The 18670-nt window shown below is 41.7% G+C and overlaps 1 protein-coding gene across 1 annotated transcript; it reads left to right on the plus strand.

The window, feature by feature from the left end:
* Positions 1 to 3496: 3496 nt before the first annotated feature.
* Positions 3497 to 4582, plus strand: HTR1E (5-hydroxytryptamine receptor 1E). The gene has a single exon (XM_054992187.1). It carries the CDS (start codon positions 3497 to 3499, stop codon positions 4580 to 4582), a length of 1086 nt encoding a protein of 361 aa, XP_054848162.1.
* Positions 4583 to 18670: the final 14088 nt, after the last annotated feature.

Genomic DNA, 18670 nt, shown 5'->3' on the forward strand with positions numbered 1-18670 from the left:
CAATGGACTCAGATTCAGAAACAAAAATGCAAGTATTTAGCAGGACTAATAAAACCAAGCTTACAAAATTCTATTTCCTACTTTATTGACCTCTTATAAAAATAGTTTTTCTTCCCCGTGCCTTTCCTTACTTTTTTTCTTTGGTTTTGAACCCCCACTGTGTAATATATAGTAGTATAAACCATAAATGATACTCTCCACATCTCACCTTCATTTTTTTTTAAATAAAGCTCACCAGGTTGCCAAAGCTAAAGGCATAAAGGAAATGAAAATGAAATGCAAGTGAACAAGTACTAGCTTGTTTCACAACCCACAACTATATCTGTAATAATCCAGCTGCTACCATAAGGCCATAACAAAGCAGTTCTCCAGCATGGAAGAGAAACAGTCCGAACCATTAACAGTGCGATCCTATGCAGTTTCTCCAGTCTAAACCCATTGATTTCAATGGTCCTAAATGGGAGTAAGTCAGAATAGAATTGCAGTGTAACAACTCTATAATGCAGTCTTCTGCAAGAGCTTAGCATGATGCAACTATCTTGAAATAAAATTTGTTCTAGGTACCAAAGTACGTTCTATTGAACCATAACGTGGCTGCCACACAAGAGAAACTAAGAGTTTTAAGTTAAAGAAAGTATATTGTTACCTAACAGGCTGCATTTATCAAGGTGGATGAGTAAAACATCAGAGGATAATCCGTGAGTTTCTGAGAAAGAACCCTGAAAGTCTACTAACTCACTTGACTCTTTCCTTAATAGGGTTCCCATCCTGGAATCCCCATAGAGCTCCTATGCCTTCATAACATTGCACTGCAAAAATGTTGTCTTCTGTGTTAGTCTTGCAGCAAACAAGGCCTTCGTCCACCTTCTTTTTCCACATCTGCTACTGAATAGAGCCAGGATCCCACATGTGACAGCACAAGCAGCAGGACAAACCAGCATTTGGAAAAATGATACTGGACTAAATTTTCAGAATGTGACTAACCACAAACTGCACGGTTTGGAATTTTCCCGGTCCGTGCCCATCTCTAGTCATAAATAAAACCATTCTAAAACCAGAATGAATCTGTTCGGGTTTTTTTTCACTTTTCTGGATTTCATTCAACAAGAAAAACAGCACATATAAAGGCAAATAGTAAAGGATCCTTAACTCTCTCCTAAAAAGACATTCTCAGTGGGATATGTGGCACATCAGCAATAATTACTAGAGCAAACTGCATGAGCTCCTAAAGACACTAATCATCTGTATGTTTATAAAACTGAATAGTTTAATGACTCTTTATATCTTTGCTTGAAAATAGCTTATTATAAAACTTGTACTTTTAATGTAGTGTTTCTACTAGGTTAAAAAATCTGCTACCAGACTATGAGAAAGTGCTTAAGAAAGGTTTTTTTCCTGAAACAAGAAAATTTCTCTCTTAAAGTGAAGAATAAACCAGATAAACAATAATTTGTCACCTTTTCATGGCACCAAAAATACACACTTCGCTCTGGATCATTGTGAGTGGCTCAAGATTCATCCAGAATGTTCTGTTTACAGTGTGAAAAATTAAGAATTAGCATCCCTCAGATAACATCCTTTCTGTGTTTATGCATGAGTCACCACTCTGTGCTTGACTCCTGAATGGAAGGTGCCAAGCCCAAAGCAGTGACTCATGCAGAGATACAAGCTGCCCCCTTTGAGGGTGGGTAATTATGCTCAGGCCCTACATTGGGATTGATTTGATGATGCCATTACACTCAATTCAGAGGCCCAGCATAAATATCCATCTTCATAGGAAAGAAGGAAAGGCTAGTGCTGTAAGCAGGGCTTTTTTTCTGGAAAAAGAGGTGGTGGAACTCAGTGGGTTGCCCTCGGAGAAAATGGTCACATAGCTGGTGGCCCCGCCCCCTGATCTCCAGACAGAGGGGAGTTTAGATTGCCCTCCGTGCTGCTTGGTGGCACGGAGGGCAATCTAAACTCCCCTCTGTCTGGCGAGCAGGGGGCAGGGCCACCAGCCATGTGACCATTTTCAAGAGGTTCCGGAACTCCGTTCCCCCACGTTCCCCCTGAAAAAAAGCGCTGGCTGTAAGTCATTCAGAATGACAGTAGGCAGCATTCTGTCAGGTGAGCATTTTAAGTTGTGATGCAGTAGTGGTTTTCTCACAGCCCAGCTGTGTGCCCAATACAGTTTGGACATTTCTGGGTTAGATATAGGAGGTCCTTTCTTAACTACTCATTGAAAAAAATATATCATAGAATCATAGAGTTGGAAGGGGCCATACAGAACTTCTAGTCCAACCCCCTGCCCAGTGCAGGATCAGCCTAAAGCATTTCTGACATGTATTCATCCAGCCTCTTCTTGAAAACTGCCAGTGAGGGGGCTATTACTTTGAAAAAGAAAAATATAAAGCTATATAAATATAAAAAATATAAAGCTATATAAAGCTATTACTCTGAAAAAGAACAATATTCTGTAATAAACTGTGACTAGATTACTTTTTTAAAAAAATCCTGCACTAATCTGGTAGATTATAGACATGATCAGAGTAAGTGATGCACATCAAGAAAATTCTACCAGGTTACTGACTATGGGTCTCACCACACAAGACAAAATGCACTTGAATTACACTCGAATTACACTCAAATACACTCAAATTACCTGTGTAATTCGAGTGTATTTTGTCTTGTGTGGTGCGACCCATAGTCAGTAACCTGCTAGAATTTTCTTGATGTGCATCACTTGCTCTGATCATGTCTATAATCTACACAGGTAATTCGAGTGTATTTGAGTGTAATTCGAGTGCAATTCAAGTGCATTTTGTCTTGTGTGGCTTGACCCTAAGACTGATGGTGACATGGAACAGATCTGGATTGGGTCCTGATACTGTGGCATACCTCTTATGACTATTTTATACTTTAGCTGATACAGAACCAGAATGGAATAGATGTTCGTGTGCCATAAGAACATGGTTTAAATCTTTCCCTAATGCTGATCACATTGTGTTGCACCACAGGGTAATTCAATCCCCATTATGACAAATTCATTTGAAGGTAAACAATTGTGTGTTGCATTGCAATGCATCCATTCGTACTTTGGATGGTGAACAGCCAGAAATTCTATTTCTGAGCAAACAGATTCCTCTTTGCATGATAGGACCATGATGTGGCATCATTCCTTGCCTGCAGTCACAGCATTCCAAGCCCATAGACTCTGCTGGGTAGAATAGATGCCAGGGACATAACATAGAGCTCTTGGGGCCAGATAGTCAAATAATGCAAGCCATATGTGCATTGGCGTAAATCTTTGGAAACAGAAATGTAAGATGCATTGTTAACGGACTTTTTTTTTTTTACCATCCAGGAAAACAGTGAGAGAAAAAAGGGCTACATCTGGAAAAGACGAGCTATAACTATTTCTGTGTTTGCTCTTGAGATCTTCATGAACGGAAAGATTTTAAATTTGACACTGTGAACTCCTAGAAGATAGTGACCTCTTAGTGGTACACCAGGCATGATGAATCACACAAATTTCACCTCAGAAACCAACATGGCTGTTAAATCCAAAACAGTGACTGAAAACATGCTTATCACCCTGACTTTGTCCATAATCACCACCTTGACAATGCTGCTGAATTCTTCTGTCATTTCAGCAATTTGCACAACAAAGAAGCTCCACCAGCCTGCAAACTACTTAATATGTTCCCTGGCTGTTACAGACTTACTTGTTGCCGTTTTGGTCATGCCATTGAGTATTACATATATCGTAATGGAAAGGTGGACTTTGGGCCACTTCCTGTGTGAAATTTGGCTAAGCATCGACATGACCTGCTGCACATGCTCAATACTTCATCTTTGTGTCATTGCACTTGATAGGTACTGGGCAATCACAGATGCTATCGAATATGCCCGGAAAAGAACTGCAAAGAGAGCTGGCTTTATGATTGTCACTGTGTGGACTATCTCAGTTTTCATTTCCATGCCTCCTTTGTTTTGGAGAAACCAGAGCAGTTACAGCAATTCCACTGAGTGTCAGATTCAACACAACCATGTTATCTATACAATTTACTCCACATTAGGGGCATTTTATATCCCTTTGACACTCATCCTGATTCTCTATTACAGAATTTATCATGCTGCAAAGAGTCTTTACCAAAAACGTGGGTCAAGCCGACACCTCAGCAGCAGGAGCACTGACAGCCAAAACTCTTTTGCAAACTGCAAGCTCACACAGACATTCTGTGTATCAGACTTCTCCACATCTGATCCGACCATGGAATTTGACAGAATGAATGCTTCAGTGAGGACTCCAACCTCGGACAATGATCTTGATTTATCTGGAGACCGTCAACAGATCTCCAGTGTACGGGAACGAAAAGCTGCACGCATTCTTGGCCTCATTTTAAGCGCATTCATTTTGTCTTGGTTGCCATTTTTCATTAAGGAGCTCATAGTGGGCATTGGACTTAGCACTGTATCTACAGAACTGGCTCACTTTTTGACATGGCTTGGTTATGTGAATTCTCTTATAAATCCTCTGTTGTACACTAGTTTCAATGAAGATTTTAAACTTGCCTTTAAAAAGCTTGTTAAATGTTGGTAGTACTCTTAAAACAGCTCTGGAAAGTGACAATGTGACTTGCTGGCCTTAAATATCAGAAAATTCAGCCTATCTTCTTTTTAGATGGAGGCATTAAAAAGGGGATTTGTTTTGCTTGTCTTTAACCTGTGTATCTGTACTACTGTTTTCTACCTCTTTGTATCATGAGTACAAGGGTTTCTATGCCATGAATTTCAAATACATTTTATTACACAGGGTCTCTCTTTTTAAAAACCAAAAGTGCATGCAACATAAATTGTGCTTAAGCAGCTTCTAACCAATTATGAGAATCAATCCATCTCAATAATGTCCATTCCTCCACCCCCAGCTGGCTCTTAGGTAGCCATTCATTACAGTATTATTTCCAGTGAGAGGCTAATGGGTGTCTCCTGTATACTGATCCACCCACATCTGTCCTTCAAAAGGTATTGCCTAAAAGTTATTCCTATCTAGAGTAAGTTGTCAGTATATGAAATGTAAGCACTGCTTCCCATCAGAAATAATGGCTTGTGGCATATGCATGCTGGTTTTAATGCCAGCTAGAAATAGGGAAGCAGGAAAGAGGAATCTCTTGAGGAATCCATTGATCTATATGGTGATTCCCATCGACGAAGCAGTGTCTGTGGAAGATCACACCCTGTGGTTTTTATAAAACTATAAGTAGTTTTATAAAACTATTAGATGTCCATACCACACAATTATGACTTGTGTAGTTATGACTACAGAGCTGATTTCTTTGGTCATCTACAGAAATATATGTTTGTTAATTATTGAATACATTAAAGCTCAAGTCGTTCATTTTAAATGATGACTGATGGCCTCTGTCACACTGGAGTGACAATTCCCATGCAGAATCATGGAACTGATATATACTACCATGTTACTGTGATCCTCCTTCATTGTGAGCTATGCTACTGCCACTAATTGATTTTTCAGCTGTTTGCACATCTGTGCCAAAAGCTTCAGCAACTGATATGTAAGCTGTAATATTCAATAGAAACACAGTCTTTGATCTCTCCTTCTCTAGCATTGCAATCTCTTCCCCAACTGCTAATTAGCATCAGGCCTAAGGCTGTACATAATTAAAACTAAGAAGATGTTGATTCTTGGCCAGATGGCTTGCAGTTGCCTGATTAAAACATCAGCTAAGCACAAAGCCACATTTTCAGAAAAGCATGACAACAGCTGATGAAGATACATGGCTCCTCCTGACTGCTCTGAGTCAAAACTAATGATCAAAAATAACCATTCCAAGTGCTATTTGAATATAACCTCTAGGGGTTCACCCAGATGTTCAATAAAAATGTGCAGCCGACTCAAAGTAACAACATAATATCTAATCCACACATAATGATAGCTGCCACTGGAGATGAATGAGTTGCTGGCCTCTCTCTCTAAAGTCTGGATGATGCTTGCCTTGGAACATAACATATAGGCTGCTTCCACACACGTTGGATAATCCACTTTCAATACTCTTTAGTGAACATTTGGAACTGCTTTTCCATGTGTGGAACAAAAAATCCACTTCCAAAGGATTGCTAAAGTGCATTGAAAGTGCATTATTCAACATGTACAGAAATGGCTATAGAGTGCTCAGGCTTCCAAAGAGACTCGAGAGCTCAAATGGACTAGTGTTAAAGCTAAGCCAGAAAGAAGCACCAAATACAGCAAGACTCATGGCAAAATATGTAGATGTACTTTGAGGAGAGAATTTCACATGATGTTTCTCTGTACAGGCCCTGCTAGTGCTGAGGTCCCTGCATAAGCCCCCTTCTCCATTCATAGTTTTGAATTGGTTTCAGGGTTACAACATGAGGCAGGCTTTGAGTGAGCCTTATCCCATAGCCAATAGGGCAATATAATAGGACAGCAATATAACTAAAAAATCATTGCTGTTCAATATTCATTAAAAACAGATGATGTTTAATTGCAGCAGCTGTATATTTAAACACATCCAATGATGTATTAAAATCCAAGTCCACTAACAGAATCATTAAATGATGGTTAGAAGAGCGAATAGGCTTCTTATCCAAATGAGGATCCAGAAATTTTCTTCTCAGATCTGAATAACTGACACAGAAAAAGAAATGCTCAATAGTTTCTAAAAAAAAAATAATTTTTTTTTAGTGGGTCAAGAAAGTTGCATTTCTCATTATACATAATATCATGGGCAGTGTCCAGTAGGTACCTGTAACACTCATGTAATTACATTCAAGATGCTACTCCAAACTACATTTGCCTTTCTAGCTGTGGGAATGACTGGGATTTTTTCCAGCAACATTGCTGTTTGACTGTTGCAAAAACACCAAATCTATAGAACAGAAGCATTATCTTGAAGCATTCCCTGTCGTTTATGTGCAATGTATAAGCACGTTTGTGTGTGCTATAAGCTGATGTCCAAGAAAATCTCAAATGTTATCTTCCTGCCAATACATAGAATGGTTCCGTGCCTGCTTTAAATTACAAGCATGGAAAGGAGGCAGTGGCCCCTGTAAACAGGCAGCTAGTTTCCTGTCCAATGAGTATCCTATATGTAACACATCAACAACAAATGCCTCTCAACCTTCCTTTTTAACTGGTGTTATATGGAATGGGAAATAAAACCTGGGACAGGCGTTTACTTGGACATGATGCATCTGGATCTAAGTTCTTCATTTTCTCTGTTAACTAGCATAGCCAAGTCTTTTATTGGCAACCTGCTTGATTTTGTTGCTTGATTGGCAAACAGGAGGAGGCAATAAGGCTTCTCTCCCTGTCACTAAAAGCTTCACCTTCCTGGTTCTGCAGAACAAGCTGCTGCTGTATCAGAGCAGGGCACTTGTATCCAGTCAGTATACAGCCCTACTTGCAGTTCAGTAGCAGATTTTAATGTACAAGAAGAAGCTTCACGAGGAAGCTTGGCCGCCATATTGCACAGTAATTCCAAAGTGGTTGCCCATAATGGTTGCCAACTTTAAACTAGTCCCTCTGGTGGTGGCGAGTGCTCTCAAGTCATAGCTGACTTATAGTGACCCCTGGTTGGGTTTTCATGGTACAAGACTAACAGAGGTGATTTGTCATTGCCTGCCTCTGCAACCCTGGTCTTCATTAGAGGTCTCCCATCTAAGTACTAACCAAGGCCAACCCTGCTTAGCTTCTGAGATCTGACGAGATCAGGCTCACCTCGGCTATATGTCCCTTTAATATCAAATACCAAGTTATGTTATTCAGCTGCATGCCATGAAAATCTGCACCTGCCCGTTTCTGGGCATTAAGACTCTGCTAGAGGGACAGGACATTTCTCTCCTGGCCACCTGATGATGCCATTAGTCATGTGCTGCAGCAAAACAGTGGCACCTTATGGTACATATTTACTCAGAAATAAGCCCCATTTTTTTCAATAGGGCTTAATCCTAGATATATGGACATAGAACTGCAGCTTTAGAGACTCAGAACCTTTTGTGGACTTCATGTCTGCTTCATCAGATGCATATAGTGACTTCTTGCTAGAAAGACATCACTCTGCTATCTCTATAAGCATAATGGAAGGAATCACATCGCCTCCTTGGTTCCCATCTTCTGGAGCCAAGCAAGAAACAGCACCCCATAGCTCCAAAGAGACAGTGATAAAAAAGCCAGAAATCACAACAGGAGACAGAAGCTAGTTGCAAGCAAAAGAGAAAAAAAATGTAATAACAGAACATCATAGAAAACTCCTATGCTTTTTAATAATTAAAGGATTTAACAAGACTAAGGCGATATGAAGCCCAATAATATAACTAATAATCTCCTTATGCCTTACCTAGGGGATCAAAAAAGGAACTTAAGAATTTATTATAAAAGGGATAAAAATTTAGGTTCATTCTGAAAGAAAGGCAAACATGGGGGAAAATATACTTTCCTTGATTCTGCCCTGAAACTGGCCATTAGCCTAAGACAAATACCAACCATTTGTTCAGATGGGAGCATTTATTGACGGTGCCAAGAGTGTACTGAAGCTTCTGAGAATAAACACCAGCCATATTCCGTTAATCAAAGCAAGCCATGGCAGGCAGATTCAGTCAGTTAAAATGTTATATCGACAACTATTAAAGAGAGAATCAATACATCCTTTGCCATTCATAGCCATTAAGTCCAGGACACAACAGCTGGGATTTCTCTTTGAGGCTGGCTAACCAATTCCACATGAGTGAGTATGAGTTGCAGTAGCTGTTGCCAAGGAAATTTTGTATGCACATGTCCACAAGTACTCTGAATGATACTCAGGCGGAACTAGACTTAAGATGATGCATTGACAATGAAGGAGAGGAAATTTCCTCACCAGGTCACAATGGAAAATTGCACCACCCAAAGTACAGCATACCTGGAAACCTTTTCTTACTCAAATGGCCTCAGATATGATAACAACGAAAGGTGCATGGCTGCTACCCTCCAATAGTAGTATCATAGACACTCACCACTCTATGCCTAGCCTTGACAGACTCACAAATGGTTGAAAACTTTCAGAGTACTATAGACTGAAGAACTAAAATGATGGGACAACACAGAATAAAAGAATCTGTCCCATCCTCAGCTGACACTTTTTCTAAACAGAGCTACATCCTTCTAAGACAGTTGACTTTGATCGACAGAAGGTTGTGACTCTGTTTAGGATTGCACTGATAATTCCCGTGAAAGGACTACATTTTCAGAGGACAGTTGAAGCAGGTATATTCTTTAGCAGAATACAAGAGTATGACATATGCAAAACCATTCTGTATCACGACTAGCTGAATGCTGCAACTTGATTAAATTTACAAGATTTCCATTGTAATTTTTTACATTTTTATATTTCATTCTGTGTTTGATAGTAATTGGGGCAGGGAGGATACCTGTACAAGGAACTGAAAATCCATTTCCTAAACACTGAAAAGTCTTTTTTCAGCCACTTCTCTAACTTCTGAAATTAAAGCAAACGTTGCCTACACACTTTCAAGCATATCTTTGGACTCATAAGGGCTAGAAACTTAAAAAAAAAAAACAGAAGTAGCGGTTTTAGGAAGCTTGAGTTCTACTTTCAGCACCATGTTTTGGACTTTCTTTTTGTGCTCCTGCAGAATGACAATGTTCCTGCTCATATGTTACAGCTGAAACGAAGCTATGACAAAATCATTGATATTTAAAACTTCACTTCAAACTGTAACACTTGATTCGTTTGTAGCATCTATTTAAGGGGTGTTTCCTGATTGGTTAAATGAATGAAATAATTAATATACAAACTGTTATTTTCATGATAAATGCTATTACTTGTCAGCTGTCAAATGCTGACTGATGCATCAGAGATGAAACATCGCTAGATGTCAAATACTGACTTTAAATGTAGAATATTCAATCACTATCTGACATGAAATCAACCCATCACGTGAAGCTTCTCCATGCCCGCAATGACTGTAGCTGGCACTGGCGTGAAGATATCCCATGCAGGTCGGCTGACTCATATATAAAGGCAGCAAACCTAAACAGGTCTACTCAAAAGTCAGCCCCCTTTTTCCCTAATGAGGCTTGGTGTATTCTTATCAATACTGCAACACCAATGTCCCTTCTTCCTGATATGGAGAATATTTTAAGTGGTTTCAACATGGGAGACTTGACTTATGAAATCAGACTTCAGAAGTATTCTGAATTGACTAAAGCTCTTTTCAAAGCTGTTGGGCAGAATGCTCCTCCAGTTACTTGCAATCAGCATTTTGTCTAAAGGGGTAATGAGTATATATTCCAGCTCTGGTAACACGCATATCTGATTTCCCAGGGTCCTAATATGCATGTACTTAGGCTGAATATATATATACATTGTTCCTTTCAGACAAAATTGAAGATTGGGAAGATTGTATGAAGCACATTCTCCTCATACACATGGTCAAACATAACAACCAAAAAGGGCTTAACATAATGTCATCCTATGTGTGTGATAAAAGTTTTAAATTCTCTAATAGTTACCACCGTCCAGATGTCTCTTTCCTATTCACAGGTATTATTTATTTTACAAAATTTTACAAAATTTATACCCTGCCTTTCTGCCCTCATAAGGACCACCAATGCTAAAACAAATTAAAACATACACAATAAAGCTATATCATAAAAACCATTAAAACTACAGACTATCAAATTTATATTTATTTTATTTACATCAATTATTTACACACAGCAAAAACAAAACGAATTATAGTTACCCACTTAACCCTCATACCTGCCCTAAAATGTATCCTATTGGAAAGGGCAATCCTATTGCATTGACATTCCAGATTATCATTTTGTACCACTTACCCTGTGAATCAGGGCCAAAACATCATCAATTTCTGTATCCCAGCTGCCAGCCAAAGTTGGTAAAATGTTCAATCATCATACATCCAGAACTGGCCAAACACCATCTCAGTGCTCCATTGTACTACCCATCCAAAAAAGCTCAATCTTGTCTGGACTGAAGGTTAGTGTATGGAACTTCATTCAGCTCATTACTGAGTCCAGACATTGATCCTGGAATGGATACCTACCCTCATACCTGGAGCAGATGAAAAGGAAAAACAGAGCTAAATATCATCAGTGTACTGCAGGATTTGAATCCATTGGCACTTTATATCCCAGCCAAGGCTCCATTCCTACTTCTATCTGAAAGGTGGAGCTTTGACTCTTGAAAGCTTGTACCCTGAAAATATTGTTGGTCTCTAAGGTGCCACTGAACTCAAACCCTGCTCTTCTGTTTCAGACCAACATGGCTACCCATCTAAAACTATCAGTGTACTGATGGCACTTCAAGTGTCTGGATGACCTCCTTCAAAAGTTTTAAACTGCATTCAAGGGGGGGAAATGGGGCATGATAGTACCTTTCAGAACAAAGGCCACAAGGTGGAACAGTAGATTCTAGTCACCACCTTCTAGAATCAATTATCTAGATAAGATTAAAATTATAGGAAGACAGTGGCCCCAGTTTTCTGGTCAAGTATGTATTCCAAAAGGATATCATGGTTGATGGTATTAGCTGCTAATAGATATAAAAGAATTAGTGTAATTGTGTGTGTGTGTCTCCCTCCCCACCTCCTTAGTCCTTCTGCTGGTGGAGATTGACCACAAGAGTCACCAAAGTGGTTTCAGTTCCAAAACTGGGCCAAAGCCAGATGGAAATGGGGACAGACAATCAGTGTCATCCAAGAATGTCTGGAATTGTGCTGCCACCAAGTGGTCTACTACTATGCCTCCAATAGCTGGGGGCGGGGGAGGGTAGGAAGAACTTTCACGGAATCTTAATGGTCTCCTCCTTCAAGGCAGCTGAGATCACCCTTTCTCTGAGTAAAGCATCCTATCGCTCTTGGAACTCACTTGGTCATAAGTTTGAGATTGTTACCTAAAATGGGCAAGGATCTAGCACACAGCTGGTAGGCTGCAACCTTCCAAACACAAGGGCTTGGATTTGCAAATATTTTCTTTGCACTTGCACCCCTCTTCATCAATTGTGGGAGTAGTCTTCCACTAGCACTGGGCACTGTTCAGCCTTTTGGAAGACACGACTTACATGACTCAGCACCAGAGACCCCCACGTTCTGCAGCAGAAATCTGCCTCCACAACTGCCATAGAAGAGTGCAAATAGAAAGAAGTTATTGGGTCTGAGCATTTGTCAACATCTTCATGCTGCAATAACTGGAACTCATCTAAGCAAAAGACATTAGAGGTGCTGCTTGGAATCATGCTAATATATATCCGGGACAGATACAACCTATTATCTGCATAATGCTTTGCAGATCTGTAACTGAGGGTTCAAAAAAAAAAGCTGTGGTCCTCCTAAAAAGAGAGGTCAATAAATAGTGTCTTACTGTAGCTACTGGTTGTTGTTGCTGCTGTGTGTACTGTGTTGGGTTTTCCCACAATAATTGAGGGTGGACAGGACTGCGCTCTTTAAATATTTGAATGACTGTCATTTGAAGGAGGGCAAAGAGCTGTTCCAGTTGGCAGCAGAGGATAAGACCCGAAGCAACAGGTTTAAATTACATGTACAAAGGTACCTGCTGGATATCAGGAAAAACTTTTTTACGGTCAGAGTAGTTCAAAGCTGGAATCAGCTGCCTAGGGAAGTGGTGAGCTCCCCTTCACTGGCAGATTTCAAGAAGAGACTGGATGAATATTTGTCAGAGATGCTTTAGGCTCATCCTGCATTGGACAGGGGGTTGGACTAGAAGGTCTGTATGGCCCCTTCCAACACTGTGATTCCATTTCTTGGAATGGCTATAACCACAAGGCACTGAGGAAACATGACATTGTTTTACAAAGTAGATTGTAACAATATTCAGATGCAATACATGAGTCCGAACTTTTGAGAACACTGTATACTTTCATTTAAGGAAGCTATACAAGAGCATATTGACAAGGTGTTCAAATGCAGAATGGTTCCAAAAGCTAAATATGTTAAACCTCGTAATATGAAAAACCCTTGAATATTGTATTCACAAGAAAGCAGAAAGTATGTAGACTTTCCTTGGCTTTGTGACTGGTTGAAAATAACTGTAATAAAGACCTCCTTTTATGTCTTTTTTCTTATCACAAGCAGGCAGGGTGCAGAAAATGTGTTTAGTTGCATATTCCGTTTGCTTTGTTTTCTTTTTATGTTTTAGCAAAAAACAGAACCTGTAATAACTTTCACCACTAGATGGTGGTCTAAAACTGTAACATAAAAATAGGAGCCCTTCACGGCCCCCAAACTTACCTAGTGTCCTCATTCTCAAACTTTTTGAACTGGAATCCACTTCTAAGTTTGGGGATTTGGTGTGGGGGGGGGTCAGGAACCACTTGAAAAACAAAGCATGCTGTGTCTGTTAATCTTTGAAACTCCTAATCTTGGCAGCTGTTGCAGGGTCTTGGGAGGGCGAAGCGGCCCTATAGGGCAATGGCAGGGCCTGGCCTGAGAGGCCACTTACCACCGGGAGGGGGCCCACCAAATCCATTTTCTAGAGCCCATTGTATTTGTTCACATAACGGGCATTGTTTCTAGTGAATTCATCATCCAGTTGCCTGCCCATTCTGCGAGTCCTTATTTTTTCCCCATATTTATGTCAACCATTTCCATGTTCCTCTCATCAAGTTTTTAAAAAGGATCTTGCTCTTAACATCACAAACGGCAATGTCTAAGATTGTCACTGAACATTTTTATAACACCATTGGAATGGTAGAAGAACATATTTATTTACCTTAAAGAAAGTGGAAGCATGGGTATATGTTTGGAATATGCTATAGAGTTACCAGAGAATGATCTGGCGGTCTAGACCTATCAGCTACTTAGATGGGGGACCAACCTCTCAGGAACCAAATATGAACTGCTCTGAATTCTGTGAAGAAACAATGGGATACATTACAGCTAAAGAAACAAATATATTTGATAGAACCAGGGCTTTTTTTCAGCAGCAATGTGGTGGAACAGAGTGCCGGCACCTCTTGAAAATGGTCACATGGCTGGTGGCCCCGCCTCCTGATCTCCAGACAGAGGGGAGTTTAGATTGCCCTCCATGCAACGGCTGAGGGCAATTTAAACTTTAAAAAAATCCCCCCTTGTTCCAGCTGACTCAAAGTGACGTCATTGTGCAGTCCTGAGTTCCACCACTGAGTTTCGCCACCTCTTTCCCAGAAAAAAAGCCCTGGATAGAACACAAATTCTGACTCATGAGTAGACATGGGCATGAATGGGGGGCGGAAAGCTGAACACGATGAACACGAACAGATGAACAGTAACGAACATGTCCCATTAACTTACATTTGGTGTTCATTGGGGCCAGAATGGCCCCTGTTGGACTTAGAGAGCCCATATTCACAGAGAGTGTTCAGCAGGCTCTCCTCCAGCCATCACCCAAGTTTGGTCAAGATTGCAATATGGATCTTGGAGTTATACAGTCTTAAATCTGATGCCCCCAGGAAACTCCCACTCAACACAATTGGAGCCACCAGTTGACTTTGCCCCGTGTACAAGCGGTGGACTCGGAGGCGGGCCGCTTCCCCTCTAGGGAGTGGGGGGTTTAGCTGCTCACCACCAGCACCCCCCATGTGCCCGCCCGCCAGGCCTTCCCAAGGCCACTTTCCACCAAGGCCGGAAGATGGGTCAGGTCGGCGGCCGCTGCGTAACCAAATGACCCAGCAGCAACATTCTGCAAAGAAAACCCTCCAGCAAGACATGATGGCGTATGCAGAGGCCTTGCACACACAAACACACACCCTGGTGGGTCAGAGACACCAACATACATCCATCAGATGGGGACATCATGGCATCAGGGCCAATGATGTTGTCCACACCTCGCGTGGTGCAGAGGCTGTTGCCGCCCAAACACACCAGCTGGACATGGAGCATTGGACGTTTAGGTACATGGGATAGCTAGGTTTCTCAATAGATGCATAGCTGTATGGGATAGGTGTATAGGATAGAGGGATGCATGGACATATTGAATACCTGCATTGGATTGATAGGAGAGACAGATACCATGTACAGGCATATTGGGGAGACGTGGATTGCATAAATATCTGCGTTATCCAATCATTAGAAAGTTGGAAGGAAAGAACCAAGGGTGGGAGGTGCTTGGGGTCCCCCCTCCCCCTGCCTCTGGAACAGCTTGCAGGAAGAGTTGGTGCTGTGGGAGAAGTGGGAAGCGATGCGGCGGCAGCTGTCCAGCAGATTGCGCGTCCATGATGTTCCCTCATCCCAGCTGTCCCTTGGCTTGCTCCCCAGCCCGAGTACGTCCCTCATCACCAGGTGCAGCTTGTGCACTGTGCACACCAGGCCTAGGAGGGATGCCTCTTTCAGGGCTGCCAACATGTTGCTTCCCACATCCGTCTCCATGAAGCCACGGACCAATACTTTCCCTCAGCCATCCGCTCCCTCAGTGCCGCTGAGCTTGGCCCCAGGGCCTGGCAGCAGTCCTGGAACCAGAGGGAGGGGGTAGAGCCCTAGCCCAGCACTCCCAGAAACCTGACCAGATCAGGCACTAATAATAATGTGAGCCCTCAGCCAAGGTGCCCACTGAGCTTCGCCCCAGGCCCTGGCAGCAGCTCTGGAACCAGAGGGAGGGGGTAGAGCCCTAGCCCAGCACTCCCAGAAACCTGACCAGATCAGGCACTAATAAAAATGTGAGCCCTCAGCTGAGGTGCCCACTGAACTTAACCCCAGGGCCTGGCAGCAGCCCTAGAACCAGAGGGAGGGGGTAGAGCCCTAGCCTAGCACTCCCAGAAACCTGACCAGATCGGGCACTAATAATCCATGTGAGCCCTCAGCCGAGGCGCCCACTGAGCTTGGTCCCAGGGCCTGGAAGCAGCTCTGGAACCAGAGGGGATAGATCCCTATCCCACCACACACACAAAAAATCCCAGCTCCAATGCACTCTCCCTGTCTCTCTCCCAAAAGGCTAGCAACAGCTCTCTCCCACTCCACTGCCTGCTGCAACTGAAAGCTAGAGCTTGGAGCACACTTATAACCAGAGGTCCCATAGAGCAACACAAGAGGTCTGTGGATAGCAGTCAGAACAGCCTAACAGGGTTTGCGGGGATGAAATTGGAGTTTCCATGGCCACAGAACACCCCCCTCCCCCCTCCGGTGTCTGCTCCCATGTAACCAATTGTAATCGATTTAGAGCTCCACACTTGGAAGGAAGACCTGCCCATCAAGCTAAATTGGGCTTAGATTGGGGTTTCCAGGGCGACAGAAGGAATGCAGACAGAGTTCAGGCAGTCCCTCCCTCCATTGCCAAGTGACTTGATTGAAGGTGCCTGACTTTCTGGCTTCATGAACAGTGGACAAACTCAACGAACGAGGCTTGCGACGACCACTTGTTTGTCTAGAATGGGGTCTCACAAATTGCTTGTTCGCGAACCACGGATCAGGCTATTCGTGACTTTTTTGCGTTCGTAATGCTGTTCATGCCCATGTCTACTCATGAGGACTGAGTAGAGCTCAAGTAGATGATGAGTATGTCATCAAGAATTATTTGTATATGCACTTAGTTAGGCCATTGTCAGCTTTGGTGCCATAAAGAACCAGATTAAACTTTGCCGCAGCAAAGAACTAGATTTTGGTAACATGCCAAAATAGCATACTTTGGGTATGTAACTGGAAAACAGAAATACACAATTAGCTGGATACAAAGGCTGTAGAGATAAAGAAAGGATTGGGACATACTAAAACATTCCAAAAGGATGGAGACGACTTTCATTGGGTTGAAAATAAATATAGTGCATCTGTGGAACCGTGGCATTTCTCATTAATGTCTCTTTTCACATCGAGGATCCTGTTAAGTATGAAATTTTGGAAATCTTTCTAGAAACCAAGAACAGGAATTATTGGAGGCTGGTATTCCTTAGGAAGGCTCCATTGTTCTACTATAACCATTTTCTGGTTTCTTCTTCTCACACACCCCAAAATACTATTTATTGTACCATCCTGGTGGAAGTAGGAATGCAATCAGAGTATTGTATCATTGTTTTCCATATGCATGCTTTACTGAGGGCTTTATATTCTTCGCAGATCCCTGTTCAGGATAATGTAGGTAGATGCAGCATCTGCTTTGAATCCCCCGTTCTGTTTCTTGACTTGGATAAACTAGATCCCATGAAGAAGGTATGAGTGCAAAGATATGTCCTACATGATAGAGAAAAGTAAACAACAGAGTTCCTAAAGAGACCCAGGGATATGCCTCTGCAATTGCTGTCTCTGCACTAACCCAGAACATCAGATATAAACAAGTGGGGGACCCACAAAAACTTGTGGAGGTGATCTCATTTCCCCTCCCCCCTGTTTCCTCTTTCCTTTCACTGAAAGCCCCCATAGCCTTGCAACTTGTAACACTGTTGTGGTTGTCTAGCAACAGCCACTGAAGGCATTTCTTTCTTAAAGCTACAGACACAGCTTCAGATATGTCTTTTCTGCTTATGGCTCCAAAGGGCACTTCATTTTGACTTTTACTGACAGAAACCAAGGCTTGAAGCCTGGCGATACCATTGTAATTGCTTAGTAACTCCCACAATAAGCACTGCAGAGGGCATTCCTTTCTTAAAGGTACAGGTGCTCCTTTTGTTATTTGGGTTTTAAAAAACCCACCTAATTTTAATTTTTTTTTAGATTTCAGATTTTTCTGCAAACCTGGGGCTTTATTCAGGTTTGTAGAAAGCTCCATCTTGTCTGTTCATAGTTCCAGTCTCTGGTATTAAGTATCCTTCGATTTGGTTACATGAAGAATTTTATATATTGACAAGCAGGGGACCTGTATGACACGCTATGTGTGTGGGAGGGGGGGGGAGGATCTTATTTTTACTTCTCTCCTTCTCATCTACTCACACACTTTATCTGCCCCCCCCCATCTCCAGCTTTCCCCCTGGCAGACTCAACCCAGGAAAACGATGACACAGCTGTATGGTGCTTTTCTCCTTCACATCCACTCACTCATCAACCTTTTATCTGCCCCGCCATATCTATCTATCTATCTATCTATCTATCTATCTATCTATCTATCTATCTATCTATCTATCTGTCTGTCTGTCTGTCTGTCTGTCTGTCTGTCTGTCTGTCTGTCTGTCTGTCTGTCTGTCTGTCTGTCTGTCTGTCTGTCTGTCTGTCTGTCTGTCTGTCTCCACAATGGAGACCTAAAGCATTCTACCGTCCTCTAGTATACATACAGTGCAAGCCTAAACAGAGTCACACTCTTCTAAGCCTGTTCCCATTGATGGATTTAGAAAGGTGGAACTCTTGGGACTGCACTATAGTCTTTTTTAAGAGAAAGAATTCAACTATGTTGGAATTTATCAGGTGAAGATTGTTTTGACTTTTAATTTTTTTCTTAAAAAAGAACAGTAGACATGAATTTACACCTTACATATGAAATAAACAAGGCTCTTTTATTATGCAGAATTCTATATTTGGTCCCTAGAAGAAATAGTGAAACATATTTAGCCGAGATTAATGTGTGGGGAAGTAAAGAGGAAATTTTTTTAAAGGGTATTTCATAGGATGCTGGATGGTTTCCCAATTTCAGAAATTAATATTATGCAATGTCGCTACAAAATCCAAACAAAATGAAACTCCCTCCATTGCTGTCTATGGTCCAGTTGCAGAGGTC

Source organism: Eublepharis macularius, chromosome 1 (genome assembly GCF_028583425.1).
Source record: "Eublepharis macularius isolate TG4126 chromosome 1, MPM_Emac_v1.0, whole genome shotgun sequence".
Lineage (NCBI taxonomy): Eukaryota > Metazoa > Chordata > Lepidosauria > Squamata > Eublepharidae > Eublepharis > Eublepharis macularius.

What these genes read in the sequence shown, in the direction of transcription:
- HTR1E (XM_054992187.1), top strand. Translation starts at nt 3,497, where the DNA reads ATGAATCACACAAATTTCACCTCAGAAACCAACATGGCTGTTAAATCC.